This window comes from Myotis lucifugus, unplaced genomic scaffold (genome assembly GCF_000147115.1).
Source record: "Myotis lucifugus unplaced genomic scaffold, Myoluc2.0 scaffold_386, whole genome shotgun sequence".
In the NCBI taxonomy this organism is placed as follows: domain Eukaryota; kingdom Metazoa; phylum Chordata; class Mammalia; order Chiroptera; family Vespertilionidae; genus Myotis; species Myotis lucifugus.
The window spans coordinates 188,496-210,642 of NW_005871434.1; the positions used below are offsets into that span (position 1 = coordinate 188,496).

A 22,147-nucleotide genomic window follows, 5' to 3' on the forward strand; every position below is an offset into this window, starting at 1 on the left:
CTTCCCCAAGGCCGCCAGGGATTAAGAGCTCTTCTCCAGCAGGACCTCTGGCTATTGGGGGTCGGGTGTCCCTCCGTACTGCCTGCTTGATGTTGGGCAAATCACTACAAAGACCACCCTCCCAGCCACAACCCTGCCTCAGTTTCCCTTTTGATGCAGAGACCTTATCCACCAGAATTCACCACTTCCCAGCCCTCCAACCTCAAGGTCAGGGCTTACAGACCCTTCCCACATCTCATGCCATATCCTGCCAAGGCTCAGGTCACACCACAGACTCAGTGGAAGAAAAGGGAGGGGTTTTATTCTCAAGCATCTAAGGATTTACAAACAAGGGTGTTTCATTTTAAAAAGGGAAGGGACAATACTGGTGGCCTGAGAAGGGGTCATGGGCTGGTGGGCTGGGCCAAGTCGCCTCAGGCTCCTGCCTGCCCGCTCAACCCTCTGCCTGGTCCAGAAGGACGGCTGGTGACTGGAGATAGAGGGAGGAAACAGGGGAGAGGCGGGTGGGGGGAGGAGAGGCTCCCTCAGGGCTCCCACTTAACACTGAAGGGGAGGGACAGGCAGACACACACTCATAAACAAAATTAAGTTAAATAAAATAAACCGGGCAGCCGGCCTCTGACTTTTGTTGCCCCTGGAACGAGCCACTTGACCTTCTGGTTATGGGCAAAAGCCCCCGTGGCTGGGACCCCCGCCGAGGGTGGAGCCAGGCCTGTTGCCCACCTACCTCTACCTTGCCCCATCCAGTCACAAGGGGGATTTGGGCAAGAAAGGTGGCCACCCCAACCCCCTGGGGGGAGCAGAGAGAAGACAAGGAGTACTTTTTAAACATGCGGCCTTTTGTGACTATGTTAAGAGTAACAAGAGTCAATAGGATAGAGAGAGGTTACAGTGATGCCTATGCTGAGTCTACATTGCTCCAGCTACATCCAGGGAGTTCATCACCTTTGGCGTTGGTTGGTGTGTGTATGTTTGTCCACTGATTTGCATGCATCACCAACAAAAAAGGAAACACCCCCCTTCCTGCTCTGACTGCTGCTGAGGGGTGTGGGGGGGAGAGGGGCCCCATGGCCTATCCTCAAGGTGGGCTGGGGACTGGCCAGCTCTGGGGAAGTTGAGGGATGCTCAGGGGCACTGTGAGGGCATGACTGCCTTCACACCCCCAGCCCTAGGCCCGCTCCACTTCTGTCCCTGTCACACATCCTCGAACCCCCACATCCATTCCCTATACACTCAATCCCTGCCTCCCTGGGCCTTGTGACCCCCACTACTGTCATTCACTCCCTTCTCCTGCCATAGCAGCATTTACTGCCTCCCACCATGCCCCATACCCACCTTCCCTGAAGGCCACCCTGTGTGGCCACAGCCCTGTGGGCTCCTCCACACAGCCTGGGGTCCTCAATTCACCCCAAGCTGTGGCCAGTCTCCAGCCCCAAGGGAGGAGCCCCACCCCCAGCCCCCACCTTTGGGAATAGTCTCTCCAGAACAGGCTGACAAGGCACAGTGGCCCAGGCCTCTACCTGGCTCCAACCCCCCAATGCCCACAGGAGCTTGAGGGCTATACCACAGCAGCTAAACATGACTTTGGTAAAAGTTTCTGAAGGTACTGACAAACCCCATGAGAACAAGCTCTTCTTCCTCCCCCATCCCCCAAACACCCCACCAAGTACAATAAAATACAATAAATTCCAAAAAGGACCCCCTGAGATCAAAGAGAGAGAGAAAGAGAGAGAGAGAGAGAGAGAGAGCGCCGCTCGCACAAGCGCGCGCGCGCGAGAGAGAGAGAGAGAGAGAGAGAGAGAGAGAGAGAGAGAGAGCCGCGCGCACAAGCGCCAGAGCCCCCACAGCCTGGGTCAGCTGCAGTCATAATGCCCAGCCTGCCTTCCTGGGACGAGGATGCCAGCCAAAGGACTCATTGCTCACCACAGACCTAAGTGGACCGAGGAGTCCTGCTGTGGGTAACAGAGCCTGGGCTTGGGCCAGGAGAGAGGCAGATACAGGAAGGGAGACAGGGAAAACCAGAGAGGCATCAAGGGAGGTGACAGAGGCAGATAGAGACAGGGAGCATGTGTACCACAAAGGTGGAAGGGACAGCATGGGGAGGATGCAAGAAGGGTGACTCTCTCCTGGCCCCTGGTGGCCACCCCAGCCCAGGGGTTACAACTGAATAAATAGCAAGTCTGCTCATGGCCTGCTGCTGTCTTCTGTTCACAGTGTCTGTTGGGGGGACTTGTACAGCCGGCTGACCCCAGGACTGGAAGGGCTAGGGCCTGGTGGGCCCATCTGTCCATGGCTGCTGGGTAGGGAGTCGGGGTTGGGTTGGCATCCCCTACTTTCTGTCCTCAGCCCTCGGCGGCCATCCAGTTCCCAGGTCTCCCGTGGCGGGCAGCTGGGTGGCTGGGTAGGGAAGAGGGGACCTGTGGCCACTTCTCTGGCCTCCCCCCCGAGTGGGGCTGGCCACCGCCACGCAGCTACCTGAAGAAGGGCAGGTGGTGTTGGCTTACGACTCCACTAGTCCTCGGTGACTCGGTCTTCGCCATGACATCCTTGAACCAGGACGCCACGTCCACCTCCAGCGTCTCGTAACGCTTAATGAAGCTGTGTTCCTGCAGGGCCGGAGGGGGGAGCTTAGAACAAGGGCAGCTGCTGGCCTCACCCAGGCCCTGGGTGTCCAGATGAGTAGGCGGTAGGGTGTGAGGGTGGGGAGGGCCTCAGGTACTCACAAGTAGCTTATTATACTTTGGTCTCTTCCTGTGATCTTTAGTAAGGCTGGAGAAAGAAGGGAGGAAAGGGAAGTGAGAGCCTGGAGGGGCTCCGCTGGTCTACCTGCTGAGCCAGCGGTCTGCAAAACCTGTGGGGAAGAGCTACTGCATCTTCCCTGCCCTGTGTCACCAACTGGGATACCTCAGAGGAACCAAGGCCTGCACCCACGTAGGACAGGGGCCTGAACCATGTTGTAAGGTGCCAGTAGGAGGGGTTTTCCTGAGGGAGAATCCAATATAAACATCCTGCCTGCATAATTCTGCTTGTTGGTGCAGGATGCTCACAGCCCTCTCCCCTCTGCTTGTTTAAAACTTCCTGAGGTGAAGCCCCAGGCCACCCAGCCAAATGCCCTGGGGCCAGCTGTCACCTCAGGCCAAGTCCAAACCCAAGTCATGGCTCCAAGGCTCTGACTCCTCCCTGAGCCCCTTCTGACCCACAGCTCTCCCACCCCCATGAGGGCAGGCTTTCCATCCTCCCACCCCAAACATCCCTGGCTGCCTTGAGCTTGGGGCCACACCTGATCTGTCCCCCTCCTGGAAGGCCTGGGTAGGGGCTCCTCACCAGTCTTTGACGAATGACTGAAAGTCCCCCGAGAAGCCCATGTGACTGGGCAGGAGCGGGGGCTCTTCCTGCAGGACCTTGGTGAGGACCTCGAAGTCCGTCTTACAGTTCTTGTAGGGAAACTGTCCTGTTGCCAGTTCCACCTGAGAAGACATGGGCTGGAGTGGTCGAAAACAGACTCCTGCCCTCCCTGCTGTCCTCCCATACCCCAGAAATGGGTCACCCCAGCCCTCAGGAAGAGGGGCCCCAACTCACCAGAGAGATACCCAGGCTCCACACGTCAGCCCGGATGTCATAGTCTGGCTTTGTGGGGTCCGGGGGGTCAATGCGCTCAGGCTGTAGGGAAGAGGTGGGGGAAGAGTAGACAGGGAAAGGGGAGAATGGACCCTTGTGGCTGGAGCAGGCTCACTGCCCAGGCCACCCAGGCCCCCACTTACTGCCATGTAGGCAGCGCAGCCAGCGCTCCGTGTTTTGGCCTTGGAGTCGACAAGGCGGCCACTGATGCCGAAGTCGCAGAGCTTGATCTGGCCCCGCTCATCCAGCAGGATGTTGGAGGGTTTGACGTCCCGGTGGATCACACCATGCTTCTCCTTCAGGTAGTAGAGTGCCTTCACAATCTGCGAGGAAAGAGGAGCACTGTGACTGGCGCGGGGGAGATGGGCCTGGGCCTCTTGCCCCAGCCTGGCCACTCACCGCTACCGTCATCTTGCCCAGGATCCGCTCAGGGATGGGACCCTGCATCCGCTTCTTCAGCTTCTCCGCACAGGTGCCCATGAGCTCCATGGCAATGAAGACATCCGTCTGCAAGGGCAGCAGGCTTGGCTTGGGGGCGGCCATACCCTCTTGCCCACCCCAATCAGGGAAAGAAAAGAGGGGCTGGGGGGCACACTCAGAGAGCGGCAAGAGAGACTCAAGGGAGTGGGCAGAAAAGAAGGGGCAGTCAGGCTCACATTGGTGATGAAGGTCCCGAAGCACTGCACGATGTAGGGGCAGTCATGACTCTTGAGTACCACATCCAGGTCCATGAGGATCCGCTTATTCTCTTCCTTGTTCCCCGAGCGTCGCATTTGCTGCACAGGACAGTGCGGGGAGGAGAGGAGATCCTTAGCACCAGAGCTGAGAGGCATGGGACACACCTGGGCGGGGTGGGTGCTCACCTTGACAGCGATAACGTGGCCTGTCTTCCGGAAGCGCATCTTCCATACCTGGCCGCAAGTGCCACTGCCCATCTCCCCCAAATTCTCCAGGTCATTGATTTCTGCCTGGTAGCGCTGGTGAAGAGAATCAGGACTGAGGATCTGCCCAGCCTCTGCCCTACCATGTAGACCTAGCCCCACTGTGTCCTCCCCCACCGCCCAGGGGCTGGGGGAAGGGTAGTACCTGGCCCCCAATAGTCAGGTAGCCTGTCTGCTTCATGATCTCCTGCAGCTTCTGGTCAATCTCGATACTGGAGGAACAGGGTGAGGGTGTGAGTGGAGGGGGGTCCTGACCAACCTGAGACCACCCCAGCTCCCAACACACAGGGGTTTCCCACATATTTCACCACCTCCTCCCTGGGGCTAGCCCAGCAGCCCTCCAAGCTGACCTCCCAAAGGTCAGTGGCCCCATTCTGAAGGCTCACCTCTCCATGCTTCGGGGTATGAACAAGGTGGATGAGAGCCCCAGCATGTGACGGGGCCGGGCAGGGGGCGTGGGTTGCTGCGGGGAACTCTCAGAAGATGGTGAACGGCTACCGCCATCGTTGGCCAGTGGGAGCTGGAGGGCTGGGAGGAGGGGGGGGTGAGAGGCAGGGGCATGGAGAGGGTTGGCATGCAGCTGGTCCCACCTCCAATGCTGGCATCTGGGGGCTAGGGACATTGATTTCCCCTCCCAGGAATCCTCACATAGGCTAGCACAGCCGCCTGACCTGCTGGGTGGGATGAGCTGGCGCCTCACCCTTGGAACCACTTTCAGGGTACCTCTCCCATCTCCCTCCCCTGGAAGGAGATGGAGTGGGCTGGCTGGGAATCGTGGTCCCCAGAGGCCAACGGTTCATCCCCAAGTCAATGCTATCAGAAAAATGAGTCCTGGAGGCTGATGGCATCCCTCAGACAGGCGTCCTCCCTGGCATGTCCCTTTCCTCCCCACGTCTACCCAGGAAGCAGGCCCAGGGCCACAGCGCCCATGCTCAGGACCATGTTCAGAAGGATTGCCAGCCAGGATCAGCCTGCGCTATGGTCCTGTGGGCTGCAATGAACTTGGTCTAACAAGAGTGAGGCAGACCATCCTGGGGAGACAATGGGCGAGGGACCCAGGGTTCCCCCACCCCGTGTTCTGTTCCTGAGTAAGGAAAAGCCACCCTCTGGCCAGCAGGCTCATCTGTGAGCCTCCCAGCCTGGCTTGCACAGCTGGGGCCAACAGGGACAGTGGCAGGGGCAGGACCCCAGCTGGGCCTGTGTCCTGCTGATGAGGGGTTCCGGCTGGCACAGCCCCTACAGGACTGGTGGGATTTGGAGGGGGTGCTAGGCCAGGCAGGGGTTTGGTTCTTTCCAGCAGCCTGCATGCAGATGGCTTTGAACATGCTGCAGGCAGGCAGGCAGCGGACAGGCAGCGGACAGCCCAGGACAGGCAGGCAGCGTTAGGGGATGGGAGGGCAGGAGACAGACGGGAGCCAAGACCGGAGCCCAGCTACCCAAGAGTTGGGGTGCTGCAGAGACAGGCCAGAGAGGGGCCTGGACAGGAGAGTAGGTTCGCTGAGGGGGTGGGAGCCTCCCCTGGCTGGGTTGGCAACAGGTTGGAGGAGCAGAGGCTGTTGTGGCCCCCGGAAGAGACACACAATCCTCCATTGAACCCTTATACCTGAGAGGCCCTGGCACTCTGGAAGGGGCTCCTTGGCTTGGGAGCGCACTGGCTACAAGCATCCTCCCAGGTTCACCTTCCCATGGGGCCTGCTTCCAGCTGATGTCCCTCCTCTCTCCACACCTCCTACTGCAGCCCACTTTTTCTTCCCACAGTTCTGTGAGCATCTAGTAACCCAGGCCCAGTGACCAATGGATATGTTTGAGTTGCTGGTGTCCGAGCACTTTCCTTGCCCTGTTGCCCCAGGACCCTGCTGTGAGGGAGCCAGAGTGAGGGAACAAGTATGTGACCCTGGCCTGCAGTTCTAGAAGGGGAACTGGTCCTGCTAGGGCCTGGCAGGAATAGAGATAGAGTTCTGGAGACTCCGGAGACATAGTCAAGCCCAGAACCCTCCACTTCCATGCCCCCCATCCTGCCCCAGCTTTGTAGCATCCTTATACCTCTGCTCTGCCATGGCCTGAACCAGGGTCGTAAGCCTTCCCTCTCTGGCTCAACAACCTCGCTTTGTACTCCCCCTGCACATGGAGTCTCCTGAGACAGTGTCAGGTTCTCATCCCCGGAGAAGTATCTGGATCCTTTTTCTGCCCTGCACTGTCAGCTCTCTGTGGGGAGGACCACATCTCTGCCCTCTCCACATTTTTTGGTGCCCCATGGGTCCCCTCCCTAAAATAGACCACTGGGCCTTTGAGCTGCCCCAGAGCCTCAGGAAACAGAGGCTTCCACCAGCCCTGCAAACTGAAGCACAGTAGGATCTGAAGTGGTGGTGGGGAGGGGGGAGATACATAAAGTCCCAGAGTGGTCAGTGAGCTCTGAGGTGGTGATGAGCCATGAAGCAGGTCAGGAGGACAGAGGGAGGTCATGAAATTGAATGAGAGAGAGAGAAAGAGAGAGAGAGAGAGAGATATGAATGAATTAGAGAGAATAAGAGACCATGGGGGCATGCGGCTGTCAGGAATCATAGATGTACCAGGCTGTCAGCCGGTGCTCACGCACGCGCGTGTACACATACACACACACACACAGCATGGCATAAACCCACACACACATGCAGACAAGCAGACAATGCAACAGAGACTCCAACACACACACACACACACACACACACACACACACACGAGGTGGTACACATACAACTGCCTAACCTAGTCCTACTTACCCACAAGGGCCAACAGGACCAGGCCTCCAGCCTGGTCTCTCACACACACCCACACTGGGCCTGTGCTATACACATCCATTCCCAGACCCACTGGCACCTACACTAAGGCCTTGGCAGAGCCATTCTACCTCCATTCAGCTGCTCCCCCCACCTCCCACAAGACTCTGTTTCCAGAAGAAATCATTTTACAGTCTCCCCAAGTGACGGGCAGTTGGAACCATGCACAAGACACCAAAAATAATGGACAGCACACCACCCAGGTATAACCTGAGGCTCTCCATGTATTTTCATTGAGTAAAATAGAAGTGGTTTTGTTTATCATCATGTATCCAGGAACAGAGAAATCCTCCATGACATGGTGGGGCTTGTCATCTATAATCCTGTGCTGGTGGAACTTACTTTTCTGATAATTTTTTTTTTAAAAAAATTGTTATTGCCCTAACTGGTTTGGCTCAGTGGATGAAGCGTCGGCCTGCGGACTGAAGGGTCTCAGGTTCGATTCTGGTCAAGGGCATGTACCTTGGTTTCGGGCACATCCCCAGTAGGAGGTGTGCAGGAGGCAGCTGATCGATGTTTCTCTCTCATCGATGTTTCTGACTCTCTATCCCTCTCCCTTCCTCTCTGTAAAAAATCAATAAATTATATTAAAAAAATCAATAAAATATATTTTAAAAATTGTTATTATTAGAGAGAAAGGGAGAGGGAGAGGAACATCTACGTGAGAGCACATCGATCAGCTGCCTCCCGCATGCTCCCTACCAGGGATGCAGTCCACAACTCAGGCATGTGTCCTTGACCAGGAATGGAACCAGCAACCTCCTGGTGCATGGGACAATGCCCAACCAGCTGAGCCACACCTGCCAGGGTGAGCATGCTTTGAACTTATAATACAGGTGTGTTTTTTTTTAATTGTTAAAAGAATCCTACCTTTTCCAGAGGCTTTCCTCAGCCACCCTGCTGCAGAACCCTCATCCCTACTCTACTCTGCCTTTTCTCCACGGTTCATAGCTTTCTCCTGCTCTCCCTGACTAAGAGTTTGCTCATTGTTCATACTCCACCCCATCTCTAGTGGAGCATCAGCTGCACAAGGAGAGGGACTTGGTCCATTTTATTAACTGCTGTGCTCCTGGAGCCTAGAAGAGACATAGCACACAGGGGCCAAAACATGTTCCCTGAATTGTTGAAGTAGATACATAGGCACAGCTGACCCATTGGTCTCACTTCCTCTCCTTTTCACTGATACACACACACTTGCACACACACGTGTGACTCCCTCACAAGTGATATACTTCGTCGGTGAGGGAGCCCAGTTCCTCCTCTAGGGAGTTCAAACCTGCCTCTGAGAGAAAGGGAAGCGGGGGAGGCAGGTGAGAGAACACAGAGGAAGAGGTGGAATGGGCCTGATGTGGATCTCGTGGAGGGAGAAAGACTGAGAATGAGAGAGTTCAAGAAGGTGTGTGCTAGTATGTGTGTGCACACACACACACGTACACACACACACACACACACACACACGGCATGGGGGGATGAGGGATGGGATTCTGCAGCTGGGGCAGCAGTTAAGTCAATGGTGCAGATGTCCAAGCAGCGATGATAAAAAGGCTGGTACCTGCTCGTTGGGACGGGGCAGGAGCAGGGCTTAGAGTGATCACAATAACTGGATGGGGAGAAGGAAGAAAAAAAAACACGACGATAAATCACAACAGAAACAACCGATTTGTCCAAAAGAAAAGAAATCAAATCATAATGAGGAGGAGGGGGAGGTGCAAGGCACCAAACTGCAGAGATGGGTAGAAACTGACAGATGGGCGGACTGGAAGGATGGGATGGAGCTGACACAGACACAGATGCCTAGAGTGAGGCTCCTCAAGGGCCTGCCTGCCTTGGGTCTCGCTGTGCGTCATTCTGCAACTGGGATAGCCACCTCCATAAGGCACCTCAGGCCCCATACCCAACTCTGTCTTGTTCATGCTGAGGGGTCGGGGGGGAGGGGACCATGCAGCACTGCAGAGCCCAGCATGGACCCTCCAGTCCTGGCTGGGCTTCCTGCCCCAGGCCAGGAGTGTCTAATGCCAGCATCGCCGCTTCAAGGCTTTCTCTGGGCCCCCAGGAGACCTTCTCATGGAGGAACCCAAGCTGACCCAGGAAGGGAGGGATGGGGAGTGGGCCCTACACAGGGACTGGGGTGGGTTTCAGGCTGTGAAGGTCAGGCTGGGTGAGTAGCGGGTAGTTGGGAGTACCCGGATATAGGGTGTCTTCCTCTTTCTGTCAGGATGACATGGGAGCTACATAAGCTACAAGGGTCATATCAGAGAGGACGCTAAAGACGACAAGAAAGACACAGAAAGTGTTGTGGGGTGCTGTTCATTAGGTCTGTGTGAAGAGGGAAATCTGATGCCCTCCAGCTGCGAGAGGATTTGAGGAGGGGTTCTGTGGGACATAACAAGACTAAATGTAACCATGGTGATCCCAGGGCAGGTGGGGGTATTAGAGGGACAACTCTTGATTCCAGATGACAAGATGCCAGGAAGGTAGGCACTGAGATGGTGGAATCAGAGGAGAGGTATATGAGTGCTGGGATGCTAGATATTACCACAGTGGCCTCAGGTGTCCCCAGGCCACGTCAGTATTGGTGTGTGGGGAAGAAGTCACTGAGCCCAAATGACCAAGTCCTCAGACTGAAGGTTGGGTGTGTATTTTGGGAGCTAGACACAGACACCACGATGGTGGTAGTGAAACTGGTCAGAGGAGGATGCAGGGGCCTGGTGTATGTGTACAGTGTGGAAGGGGGCTGCTGAGCCCATTGACAAAGTCCGACTGGGGAGAAGGGATCCCGTCACAGGGAGGGAGTGGGAGAACCATCAGGTCAGAGGAAAAAGGGGGGTTATCTGTGATCAAGTGACCTCAGGTGTCCCCAGGCCAGGTGTGAGTATGTGAGTGGATCACCCCTTGAAGCTGATGACAAGGACCCAGGAGTGGAGTGGGGGTAGGGTTCTCTGAACAGTCACTGAGATGGAGGGAGTGGAACCATCTGGTTAGAAGGGACGAGTGCGAGTTTGCTGGGGACCTGGATGTAGTCACAGTCGCATGGGGTAGAGGAAGCACGGCTCACAGTAGGTGACAGAGGCTCCGCAGATCACGGTGATGGGGGCAGGTCATCCGGTGGGGTAACATCACCTGGAGCCGGGTACCTAGCCTCTCAGGCCCCATAGAGGTGCATTCCCCCAGGCTGGGGGAGGACCGTCCGGGAGCCCGCCAGCCCCTAGGCGCGGGGTCACCGTGACCCGCTCCACGCGAGCAGACAGCTGGCGGAGGCAGTGAGGAGAAGCGAGCGCGCTCCGGAAGAGGAGGCGGGGCCTAGAGACGTGGGCGGGGCCTCCCGCAGAGCGCGCCCCGCCCCCGCCCGCCCCCTCCCCCACGCCGCTGTGCTTACTGGGCCTGGGCCGCTGGGGGCTGATATCCAGGTTGAGGTCGATCCTCCGACGGGCCTCGCGGTTCTCCTGCTTCAGTTTTGCTTCCAGGCGGGACAACTTCTGCTCCAGGGAGGACGCCGCCATCTTCCCCGCCGCCGCCGCCGCCGCGCACCGCCGGCCGCCCGGCCGCCCGTCAGCCCGGCAGACAAACACCGCACTGCGCCTGCGTCTGGGTGACCCCGCCGAGCCGCCGTCTCCTCCCGCTTAGCGCATGCCCGCGGTTCCCTGGTGCGGAGCTCCGCGCGTGCGTGCGTGCGGCGTCGCAGCCAAAGAGATGACGCCACCTAGAGCTTGAGGCTGGCAATGTGCAAACCTCCCGCCAAGAAGCTCTTGTGCGAATTCCGAGCGCCCTGGTGAGCCGCGCTGTATGGAAACGACATTCCGCATTCTGCAAGAGCGAATGGGGGGCGGGGGGGGGGGCGCGGGGGAGGTCCGGGGGAGCGACGCGCGAGCGCACACCAGGGGAGACGAGGTCTGCTGTGTAGGCTCTGGCTCTGGCGCTGTCATGGGTGGTCCCCACGGCTGTGTCCTTAGTCTACGCTGTCTCTGGCTGGGCCATTTCTGGCACCCATGCCCTCTCAGAACTCCGTTCTCACTTCGGGCAGATTTCATTATGATCCGTTATGCATAATTGCTGCCTCCTCATAATTAGGCAGCCGTGGGAAGCCCCTTCCATTTCAGCAAGCCCAGGGCAGGAGGAAGAGGCGGGGGTAGGAAGAGATGAGGGCCCTGGGAACCCAGCGGCGTGACCCCTGACCTCAGCGATGGGGCCAAGGTCAAGGCTAGAGTTCCAGGTCAGACTAGCCTGGGACGTTTTAAGACTTTCCCCCATCTGTCCGGCCCCCAGAATGTGAGCCCTACTCCTTGACAATGCAGAAGACTGGCCCTGGGGTTAGATGCCTCTGCCTGGTGTCCTTGCTGCCTAAAAATTCCTTTAACTCGTCTGAAGGTGCTGGGAAAATGTCCCCATCTGAAATTATGGGTCCCTGGAGAGTAGCTTGCCTTTGTTCTAGGAGCCAGGAGGAAAATTGCATTTAGCAGACACCTAGGAGGTGGAGCCCAGGAGGTCAGGGTCAGGCAGACTGAGCCAAGTGCCCTGCTGGTCCAGCCAAGGGGACCCCTCTGGTGATGACTGACAGGTGAAGCAGATACGAAAGTATAGAGTCAGCCCTGGCGGAGTAGCTCAGTTGGTTAGAGCATCTTCCTGATACACCAAGGGTGTGGGTTCGATCTCCAGTCAGGGCACATACAAGAAGCAACCAATGGATGCATAAAAGGGTGAAACAGCAAAAGTGATGCTTCTCTCTCTTAAATCAATAAATAAAAATTTTAAAAAAGTATAGAGTCAGGAGAATAACAGGGAAGGTATAAGAAGATGGGTTTTCCAAGAAAAAAGCTAATCAGGAGATGCCACCTAATTTCTCCTGATTACCTGAGGTCTCCAGGACAGAGACACATACCCTTTATTGTGGCACTGTGGCTACCTGCCTATAATTGTTCTCATGAAATGGCTTAGACAAGAGGGGTGGACACAGGAAATCAGAATGATAGTTCTGATAATTAGTATTATTTATTTTTAAAAATGTATCCTCCACAGCGGGTGTTCTTAACCTGGGGTCTACAATCCTTAGGACACCCTTGAATAGTCCTTGGGGAGTTGACTGCCTGAAATTGCTTACAGAATTGTGCATGTATGTGTACACAGGCATTTTCTTGAGGAAAGAGGTGTCCAGCTTTCATCAGATTCTCAAAGGGTCTAGGGACCTAAAAAGGGTTCAGAATTCCTGCTCTAGATACCTCCTCTGTAGGTCAGCATTTCCCAACATAAATGTCTAGGACCACAGGCATCAGGATTACCTGGAGCACTTATTGACAGGCAAGTTCCTGGCCTCGAGCCAAAGCTCCTGAGTCAGACTTTCAGGGGTGGGACCTGTGATGTTTTCTGGGAATGTTGATTTTGATGCATTGCCAAATAAGAGAAATAACTTCAAGTCAGGGCAGTGTGTGCTGGTCCCTTGTGTCTGTGACACCTTGGGAGAGAACCCCCGATGTAAGCTTTGGTAGGGGGGAGAAGATTGAAATCCTATCGGGTTGTGTCCTCACCCCCTTTTGTGGCACTGACTGAGCTAGAATGTCCAGGGGGAGGGCAGAAGTTCTGGCCCAGGGCTGAGGCAGGCCAGCCAGCCAAGACACAGATGTGGTTTTGGTCTGAGAATCTATGACTGAGTTAATCTCTCCATGCCATTCCACCCCAAATCCACAGCTTCCCATCTCCCCAGATAAACCAGTCCCAAGATCTTGCCTGGGCCCCATGGGCTGACATGTCTGCTCCTCCTCTCCTCTCCTGGCCTGGGCTCACCTGGCCACCTCAGTGGTAAAGACAGTGGTAGAGATTTTGGGATGGAAGCATCCAGAAAGCCTCTACTGCAACCTGCCCCTCCCTGGCTTTACTCCTCTTCCATCTTCTCTCGAACCTCTGCTGGCAGGCCCTCATAAAGGCTGTTCTCCACCAGAAGCCCAGCCTTCTTTAGCTCTCTACAGTTGCCCAGTTCTTCTGGCAGAGCCTCCAACCTGTTGCCCTTGAGCTCCAGGCGGATGAGGGACCTGAGGGCCCCCACCTGGGGAGACAGCTGAGTCAGTTGATTGTAGCCCAGGAGTAACGTCCGAAGCTTACAGCAGAAGAAGAGCTCATCAGGCAGGGTCTCCAGGGCATTGTAGGAGAGAGCCAGGTGTTGCAGGTTCTGCAGGAGACCCAGCTCAGGTGGCAGGGAGTGTAACCCATTGTGGGTAACATCCAGCAGGCGGAGGCCAGAGCACATGCCCAGTTGGGTGGGTAGGGCCTCCAGCTTGTTGTGGCTGAGGTAGAGCTGCTCAAGGACCCGCAGCTTACGTACATGTTCGGGGACGTAGGCGATCTGGTTGTGCCATAGCCTGAGCGTGATCAGCTTGCGACAGTGCTGGAAGCTGAGGATCTCCTCAATGGACCGCAGGTGGTTGTCCTTAAGGTCAAGTTCCTGCAGTGCACCTAGGCTAAAGACTGCATGGGGGATGCGCTCCAGCCCACAGGCCACCAGCTCCAGCTCCCGTAGCACCGTCAGCTTCTTGAGGCTATTAAGGGCCAGCAGGCGGGCCCCATCATTGTGCAGGCTAAGCCGCTGCAGGTGACCAGCCACATCAGTCACGCTGGCTGGGACCTTGCCGGCATTGCTCCAAAGAGATAGCACCTTGAGCTGCTTCAGCTCTCGGAGGCTCTCAAGGGTAGCTGCCTGAGCCAGCTCTGGGGGAAAGAGCCCCTCAAGGTGCAGCTCTTCCAGGCCACGCAGCCCAAACACCCAGAGAGGCACCTCGCGGAGCTCCTCACACTTGATACGGATGACCTTCAGGCGGTCCCGCAGAAAGATCTGCAAGGAAAAGGGTAGCCTGGCAGGAGAGTGGATCAAGCTGAGTTCCTGCAGGTGCACCAGCTGTGACAGGCCTGGGGGGAAAGTGATATCAGAGATGGCCTCCAGGCGGAGTGCCTCGACCTCACGGAGCTCAAAGACGGTATCAGGCAGTCCTGGGAGCATGCAGAGCGCCAGCTCCAGCCGGCCCGTGGTGTTGTGCTGCAGCTTCTGCCGAAGTTTCTCAGGTGTCCACTCATGGTTGAGGTTGAGCTGCTTCAGGCGGCTCTCGCTGACCTCGGAGAGGAAGACAGCGAAGCGCTTGGAGTACAGCGGGTCATACTGGTCGATGAGGTGCAGCATAAAGGCAAAGTCATTCTTGACATCGGGAATGTCACCCATGCCAGTCTCCTCCCGAACAGAGCGGAAGGAGTATTCCTTGAGGGGTCGGTGGAAGAGCCAATAGAGTGTATAGAGGCAGGTGATCCCATAGACACACACAAAAGAGATGTAGCAGAAAGCCAGCTTGGAGAAGAGGTGGGCCTTGGTGTGGTTGCAGCAGAAGCTGGCATAGCCCGTGAACCTTGAAGTCTCCACTGTGCAGGCCACCACGAAGCTTATCTTCTCCACATAGATGAGGTTGTAGACCAGGATGGCAAAGAACTTGCAGACTTTGAGCACCATCTGCCTGATGTACATGGTGTATAAAATGTCCCCCTCTTCCACGTGCACACGGAACTTCTTGACCTTCTCAAACAGGGCTTTGGCCTGTTCCCCCTCCTTCTTGTCCAACAGGGTAACAGCTGGTGGCTCAGTCACCACCTTCTCAGGCTCTGTCAGCACCTTCTCTTTTTCACCCTCCCCCACCTTCCCTGGCCCTGCCTCAGCAGCCACAGTTGCTGTTGCTCGTCCAGTGGCATGGCCCTTACGGTTCTCCCCCGAGACCTCAGACAGAGCCCGTGTGGTCCATGGTGAATCGAAACACTTGCCCAGGATAGAGGTGAAGTGTTCGATCTTGGAGCTTGTGCCAGGGAACTTGAACCAGAAGCTAGTGCAGACCATAAAGATGAGTGTGTGAATGACAACCAGGTAGGGAAAGTACTTGGGGTACCAATGAAGGGCCTTCTCATAGCAGAGCTGGTTAATGAAGCTGTACTGCTGCAGGTCCAAGTTATTTTTGAGGCCGCTCACTTCCTGGAGACCCTCCATCTGTTCAGGGACCCCCTGCAACAACAGTTGCTGACACGGGGCCTCAGATAAGTTCTCCCGGGGTTCATGACTGGGCAGACAGATGATCTTGTCCTGTGTCACCTATGGAATAGGGAAGAGGGTGAAAGAGGGTGAGGGATCTGGGGAATCGGGAGAGAAGTAGGCTGAGGTGGAAGGCCCTGATCCCCAACTGTCCCCAGCTGGCTCTGATGACTTTAGAAGAGTCAGTAAACCTGAGCATCAGTCTTTGTCTGAAAAAAAGAGTTAGGTTGAGTTGCGTCCCCCAAAAAGATGTTGGAGTCCTAATCCTCAATACCCATGAATGTGGCAGTGTTTCCAGAGCAGATGGAGTCAAGATGAGGTCATTAGGGTGGGCCCTAAACCAATATGACTGCCTTTATTTATTGATTGATTGATTTATTAAAAATATGCTTTTAGCCCTAACCGGTTTGGCTCGGTGGATAGAGCATTGGCCTGCAGACTGAAGGGTCCCAGGCTCGATTCCGGTCAAGGGCATGTACCTTGGTTGTGGGCACAACCCCCCGGTGGGGAGTGTGCAGGAGGCAGCTGATCGATGTATCTCTCTCATTGATGTTTCTAACTCTCTATCCCTCTCCCTTCCTCTCTGTAAAAAATCAATAAAAATATATTTTAAAAAATATATATACTTTTATTGATTTCAAAGAGGAAGAGAGAAACATCAATTTTGAGAGAGAATTATTGATTGTCTGCCTCCTGTTTGCCTCACGCTGGGGATTGGGCCTACAACCTGGGCATGTGCCCTGACTGGGAATCAAACCGTGACCTCCTGGTTTGTAGGTTGATGCTCAACCACTGAGCCACGCCAGCCAGGGTGACTGTGTCCTTTTAAAAAGGGGGAATCTGGACATAGACACACACACATATAGAGGGAAGATGCTATGAAGATATAGGGAGAATATCATCTATAAATCAAGCCCCCAGAACCTAAGAAAGAGGCATGGGACATATTCTCTCTGACAGCCCTGGGAAGAAACCAACCATGTTGACACTTTGATTTCAGACTTCTAGTCTTAAGAACTGTAAGATAAAAATTTTCTGTTTAAGCTACCCAGTTCATGATAGTTTGTTATGACAGCCCTAGCAAATTAATAAGGTAACTGCAGTTCTTACTAGGTTCTAGGGACAAAAGTATTATAAAAATATGGACTACCATAGCTATGTACAGGACTTTGGTGCTGCTGCCAGTGATGGAGAAAATGGGAAGGCTTCAGAATTGGTCTGTAAGTATCGGGGGCTCTGGTTTCTCCTTCCTTGGATAAGAGGAAGATTTCCGAAATTCCCCAGGCCACACCCTCTAAAGCACTGGTTCTCAACCTGTGGGTCGCAACCCCTTTGGCGGTTGAACGACCCTTCCACAGGGGTCGCCTAAGACCATCCTGCATATCAGATATTTACATTACGATTCATGATAGTAGCAACATTACAGTTATGAAGTAGCAACGAAAATAATCTTATGGTTGGGTCACAACATGAGGAACTGTATTTAAAGGGCCAGAAGGTTGAGAACCACTGCTCTAGAGCCCCGCCCCTATACCCTCATTCAGGCCCCGCCCTGCCCCTTCCCTTACCTGGAGGGTGCAGCCAAAGACCCCGATCATGAGCATAGCCACTGTGAGGTATTCGGCCAGTACGTCCCACCAGGGTTTGAGCAACTTGAAGGCAGGCTGCTGCTCTGAGAATTGCTTGAACTCGGCCAGTGGAATCATCCTGCCTATGAGAGAGGAGGAGGTGTGGTGCGGAGACCTCAGGCAGTGGCATCTGCTGGTGGGGCCCCCTAGGAGCCAGACGCTGCTCCGGATCTGCACTCTACCCTGCCGAAATCTGGCAGAACCCAGGAGCTGTGCGTCCCCTTTCCCTCTCCCCCAGACCTCACCTCCTTCCTGGAGCCAAGCGACTAATGTTCTCACTACTTCTGCTCCCTGGGACCTCTGCACCAATCTGAACCTGCCTGCCCTTTCAGGGCTCAGGAGGGCTGTCCCCCAGCTAGCCTGTGTGTCCTTTCAGAACCAGGGCGTCTCTTACCTTTAACTATGAGCCAGGCAAAAGTCCCTCTGCAGCTCTTTTGACTCCAGACACTGGGTGTCTGAGTGTCAGGACTGGCTCTCCACCACTGGACGAGAGGATGGCTCAAGGCTCAGGACTTCCGGGGCGTGGGCCCTGCCACCCCCTTGAGGGGAGCTCGGGGCACCACCTCCAAACTCCAACCGGAAAAGCCGGCTGGAGCCTGGCTCCGATTACAGGCCCCAGGGACAGGGAGTGGCAAAACTGAAGGCTGGTCAGCCCTTGGGGTGTGTGGCTAGGACACCTGGGTTTATAGAGGGAATGTACCCAGAATCTGAGGCAGAAAAAGACACTTAGGCTCTGAAAGTGTAGGGCAGGGGGTGCCAGGGTGAGTGAGGCTGTGGCAGAGGATCAGGAAATGAAAAATTTGGGGAGAGAGCCAGTGTGACATCTATGACTGAGACAGGACTGGGCGGCCAGCCCACTGCCTGTCCCTGGGTTTCATTTTAGACCAAGGTATCCTTATTCCAGATACAGATGGCCAGGTGCAAGTCACACAAAAGCCACAAGCCTGGACCAGGAGCCCCCCTCTTCTCTCCCTGAGGCTGGAGGTGGGAGGAGAGGGAGGTAGCAAGGCTGCCACTGCCTCTGAGGGGGCTCCTAGGCCACCCACCTCTCCCAGCTTCCATGGTTCCCAATATATAGGCCTCATTTTCTCCCAATGGGTTCCTGGAGCCTGCTCGCCTCATCCTGATAGCTTCACTGGTGCAGGCTGGGCAAGGAAGGTAGCATCTGGGCCACCAGCTGGTCCTCCAGCCCTTCACCCACCTTCAGGGGGAACCTGACCCAGTCCCACACCTGCACCAAAGGCTCTGACACCTCCCTTTCCCATCCCCTCATCCCTTGAAAGCCTTGGGGATTTAGTGGGTGGAGATAGAGGATGCAGGCCCCACCCACTTAATCCCATCAGAGGTTCCCACCACTGTACCAAGATGGGGATAGGCTAGCAAGATGGGTACATGTCTGCTCACACCCAGACTCCTGGGCTCCCTGACTCAGGCCCTGACTCACCCAGCACCAGGCACACGCAAGGAGGTGCACAAAGAACACAAGATCCCTTATGCAATGGCTCATTCCTCATACTCAGTTTTATACCATCCTAAACAAAAAGCCAAGTAAAAATGCCCCAGTGCATCCCAGTCAGTCTTGGTCACCAGGGGATCTGATAGAAACATACCCAGGGCATCTTAACAGCCCCAAGCACCCAAAAGTACATTGCAGCCACCAAAAGGGTCACTTGGGGGCATTTTGAAGTGTGCACATTTGTGCATGTAGGCCTAAGTGCACAAACACTGAGCTGAGGGGAGACCTAGGACCAGGGAGACACCACACATCCTTTTCCAGTCCCTCCACTTATGGTTCCCCCTGCCCTGGCTACCTGTCCCTGTAAGAGACACTGCTCAGTTGCTTAACTTAAAAATAGGAACTCTGGGGACTGCAGCAGGGGACTTCCTACCTGAGTTCCTGCTGCATTTCAGGATCCATCTCACAATGGCAGAAGTTCACTTCTGGGGTCCACAATCAGGCAAAAAGAGACCCCTAAGGTCCCCAGCAGATTGCTCAGTGGTTCCCATGGAACAAGGTGCATATACAACACCATCAGAGGCAGACACGAGGGGTTATCATTATGTGTCTCCATGACTCAGACTTGATTGTTGGAACCTGCCATTAAGCTTCCACAGACACAATGCCCCCCCTATGTCTGAGCAGGGCTAGTGGGAGGGTCCAGAGAAAAGGACTTTCGGGATGGGGGAAACCCTTAGAAAAACAACAATGGGGCCACACACACAACTTACAGCCACCATGTCTCAGTGAGCATGGGTGTTGGAACTCTCTTTTTCCAGCCTCAAAGGGAGAGAAATAATTTGCTCAAGTTTTCACAGCTACAAATGGCATTTGAGGTGGAACCTCAAATGCCTGATTGCATCCATTCTGTTCCATTTTGAGAGAAAACCTCTGGCAGAGACTAGTATCTTTGTCAAAAGAACTTCAGTAGGAGAATATGGAGGCGAGATGGTGGGATGGCTGCTCTGCATGCCAGATTGAAGAAGGGGTCTCTGTCAGCCTAGGATAGGTACATGTCCCCTACCCAGTCTTAGCTCCACCCATCCACACTTGACCCTTGCTTCTCCTCTCTTAGGCCCTCCCCAATCCTCTAACCTGCCTCCAAAAACACGTGGTGGTGAGGACTCCTGATCTAGCCCCTATCCCCACCCACAGTCCATGCTAAGAGTAAAGGAAAACACAGCAGCAGTTGTCAGCGCTGGAACAGGCCTTGGAGGGCACAAGGTCCAACCTTTTGACTTTTACATAAGGGAGAAACTGAGGCCTTGGTGGGGGAGGATGGGACTTAGTAGCAGATGGGGGGGGGGGGCGGGGAGCACACCTGGGAACTCCCAACCTAGTACTTTTCCAAGGGGCCCTGCCAGGACTTGGGGGTCTAGGTTCAAGAGTCCCGGAGAGGGCAGCCTCGTGAAGAACCCAAGTGGTGGTTCTGGGGCCTTATGGAGCTCAAAGATGAGTTGTTGCTGTTGTCTCAGAAGCCAAGGAGAGGGAAACATCATGAAGACCCTTTCTCCCCTCCCCCCCACCCTCACCCCAGGTCGCCCACAGCCTGTTGATCTTCACTCTGTCCTTGGCCAGGTCTGCCTGCCCTCCTGCCCTGCACCCTTGGCCTGAGCAGGGCCTACCCTCTTTCTGCCCCCACCTTTCCTCAGCTGCCCTGTGCCCCAGGCGGTGGCGGTGGGCTCAGGCCACTGTGCCAGCCATATTTGGGGCAGTCCTCCTGTGGGCCCGACCCCCACCCAGCAACCTGGTTCCCAGCGGTGGAGAGAGCCACCTACTCACCGCTCAGGGTGGAGCTGGGCCCAACTCCTGGGTCCCTGCTCCGGCAGAGTTAGTTCCCGGGCCAGGCTGGGTGAATCAGGGCGGGCGGGACCGCAACCAGGAGCCGCCCCGCCCCGCCCACCTGACGTCTCAGCCCTGCCTCCCTCCGGGTGCTCCCAGGTGGCCCCTGACTCCTGGCGCCGGGGATCGCAGAAAAGGGTGACCTGCTCTCCCCAAGGTGGTCCAGCGGCCGGCCTTAGGAGCAGGGGCCCTGACCTCTGGGCTCGGCTACCATTGGCTTGGACCTGGCCTGAGACATACTGATGAGGATCGAGGCATTGCGCACCCGCGGGGGCGCTCTCCTTGGAACCAAACTGTACAGATGGAGTCAGAAAAAGAGAAGGGGTCTCCTCCTTCGCCCACCGCAAGGTGCAGCCACCTGGCTTTGAGGCCCAACCAAGGAACCAGTGATCAAGGTCCAGAGAAGAGAAAGGGGGTTCCCACTTCCTGCTCTGACCATCAGTCAAGGAGCTAAGTAGAATGGGGGTGCTTACATGTTTGACCCTGCCCAGCCTTGAGGTTGGCCCTCCACTGGGGTAAGACAGGGAGCACACTGCTGCCAGGTCCTTGGGTGGTCCGTGGATAGGTGCAGGGGTCAGAGGGCTCTGGGAGCTGGGGCTAGAGTCCAGCCTGGGAGGCCAGCTTCTAGAAGGATGACTCTGTCTCCCCATGCCCACCCTTTCCTTCCCACAGGGAGGCCTGGGTTGGGTCTTAGACTAGCCCGGTGGTCGGTAAACTGCGGCTCACGAGCCACATGCAGCTCTTTGGCCCCTTGAGTGTGGCTCTTCCTAAGCCTTAGGAGTACCCTAATTAAGTTAATAACAATGTACCTACCTATATAGTTTAAGTTTAAAAAATTAGGCTCTCAAAAGAAATTTCTATCGTACTGTTGATATTTGGCTCTGTTGACTAATAAGTTTGCCGACCACTGGACTAGCCAATTGCCCAATTCAGCCTGGAGGTATAGGCAGTTGAACCTTGATCTGCTTTGATTACAAAAACAACCAAGGGGCCCTGGCCGGTTTGGCTCAGTGGATAGAGCGTTGGCCTGTGGACTGAAGGGTCCCAGGTTCGATTCCGGTCAAGGGCATGTACCTTGGTTGCGGGCACATCCCCAGTTGGGGATGTGCAGGAGGCAGCTGATCGATGTTTCTCTCTCATCGATGTTTCTGCCTCTCTATCCCTCTCCCTTCCTCTCTGTAAAATATCAATAAAATATATTTAAAAAAATAAAACAACCAAGGGAATCTAGACTAGAATGGGGAGTGGTCTAACTTGGGACAAAGAAGCCCCAGAGTTCACCATGTTAGGCTTCCTGAGACCCTGAAACCTTGAAGGTTGGGACTCCCATAGCTTAGATCCCTCTGTGAAACCCTATAATGCATTCCACCCTCTGGTACTCCACCTCTGTTAAGTCTTGGGCTCCCTCTGAGGAGCCATTTGAAACTAAGTACTTTCTCCCTCTTCTTAGTGGCCTCTTCCTGCCTCCCAAGAAGCTCCTTGATATCTATGCCCTGGGGTTTGTTCCCAACTTTGTTCTGGAATAAGCATCCAGCTTGGCACACTTATGCAAGGGTCTGAGGTCACTGGGCTGGAAGCCCCATTAGCTCCAGGCAGGGGTCTCTGCTGCTCCCTTCAGTGTCCCCAGCACTTGGAATGGTGCCAGGCACACAGTGGTGCGCATTCAGTTAATGATGAGTAGGTGGACGATTGAGCTGTTATCTTAATTCGGGCTCTTCTAGTTGCAGACTGTGAGACAAGGAATTGGATGTAAATAG

The 22,147-nt window shown here is 55.3% G+C and overlaps 2 protein-coding genes across 11 annotated transcripts; both read right to left on the minus strand.

Annotated features, from left to right (window-relative positions):
* Positions 1-275: 275 nt before the first annotated feature.
* MAP2K7 (mitogen-activated protein kinase kinase 7) lies at positions 276-10,947 on the minus strand. 4 transcript variants are annotated; one of them, XM_006101888.3, is made up of 13 exons: positions 10,752-10,947; positions 8,928-8,975; positions 4,946-5,087; positions 4,705-4,771; positions 4,482-4,595; positions 4,275-4,394; positions 4,018-4,125; positions 3,762-3,941; positions 3,580-3,660; positions 3,325-3,467; positions 2,724-2,769; positions 2,505-2,606; positions 276-2,397 (listed from the first exon to the last, which is right to left on the minus strand). In XM_006101888.3, the coding sequence occupies exons 1-13, from the start codon at positions 10,873-10,875 to the stop codon at positions 2,209-2,211; spliced, it is 1,464 nt and encodes a 487-aa protein (XP_006101950.1). In that variant the 5' UTR covers positions 10,876-10,947; the 3' UTR covers positions 276-2,208. The 4 variants fall into 4 exon arrangements, with proteins under 4 accessions (XP_006101950.1, XP_006101952.1, XP_014322772.1 ...); XM_006101890.3 differs by having other exon boundaries at positions 2,476-2,606; positions 10,752-10,875; XM_014467286.2 differs by having other exon boundaries at positions 2,256-2,606; positions 10,752-10,936.
* Positions 10,948-12,342: 1,395 nt separating this feature from the next.
* Positions 12,343-20,390, minus strand: LRRC8E (leucine rich repeat containing 8 VRAC subunit E). 7 transcript variants are annotated; one of them, XM_006101887.2, is made up of 3 exons: positions 20,331-20,390; positions 16,991-17,133; positions 12,343-15,482 (listed from the first exon to the last, which is right to left on the minus strand). In XM_006101887.2, the coding sequence occupies exons 2-3, from the start codon at positions 17,126-17,128 to the stop codon at positions 13,239-13,241; spliced, it is 2,382 nt and encodes a 793-aa protein (XP_006101949.1). In that variant the 5' UTR covers positions 17,129-17,133; positions 20,331-20,390; the 3' UTR covers positions 12,343-13,238. The 7 variants fall into 7 exon arrangements, with proteins under 7 accessions (XP_006101949.1, XP_023599137.1, XP_014322769.1 ...); XM_023743369.1 differs by having other exon boundaries at positions 16,991-17,129; positions 20,331-20,343; XM_014467283.2 differs by lacking the exon at positions 20,331-20,390 and adding an exon at positions 18,940-19,819.
* Between the last annotated feature and the right edge of the window lie 1,757 nt (positions 20,391-22,147).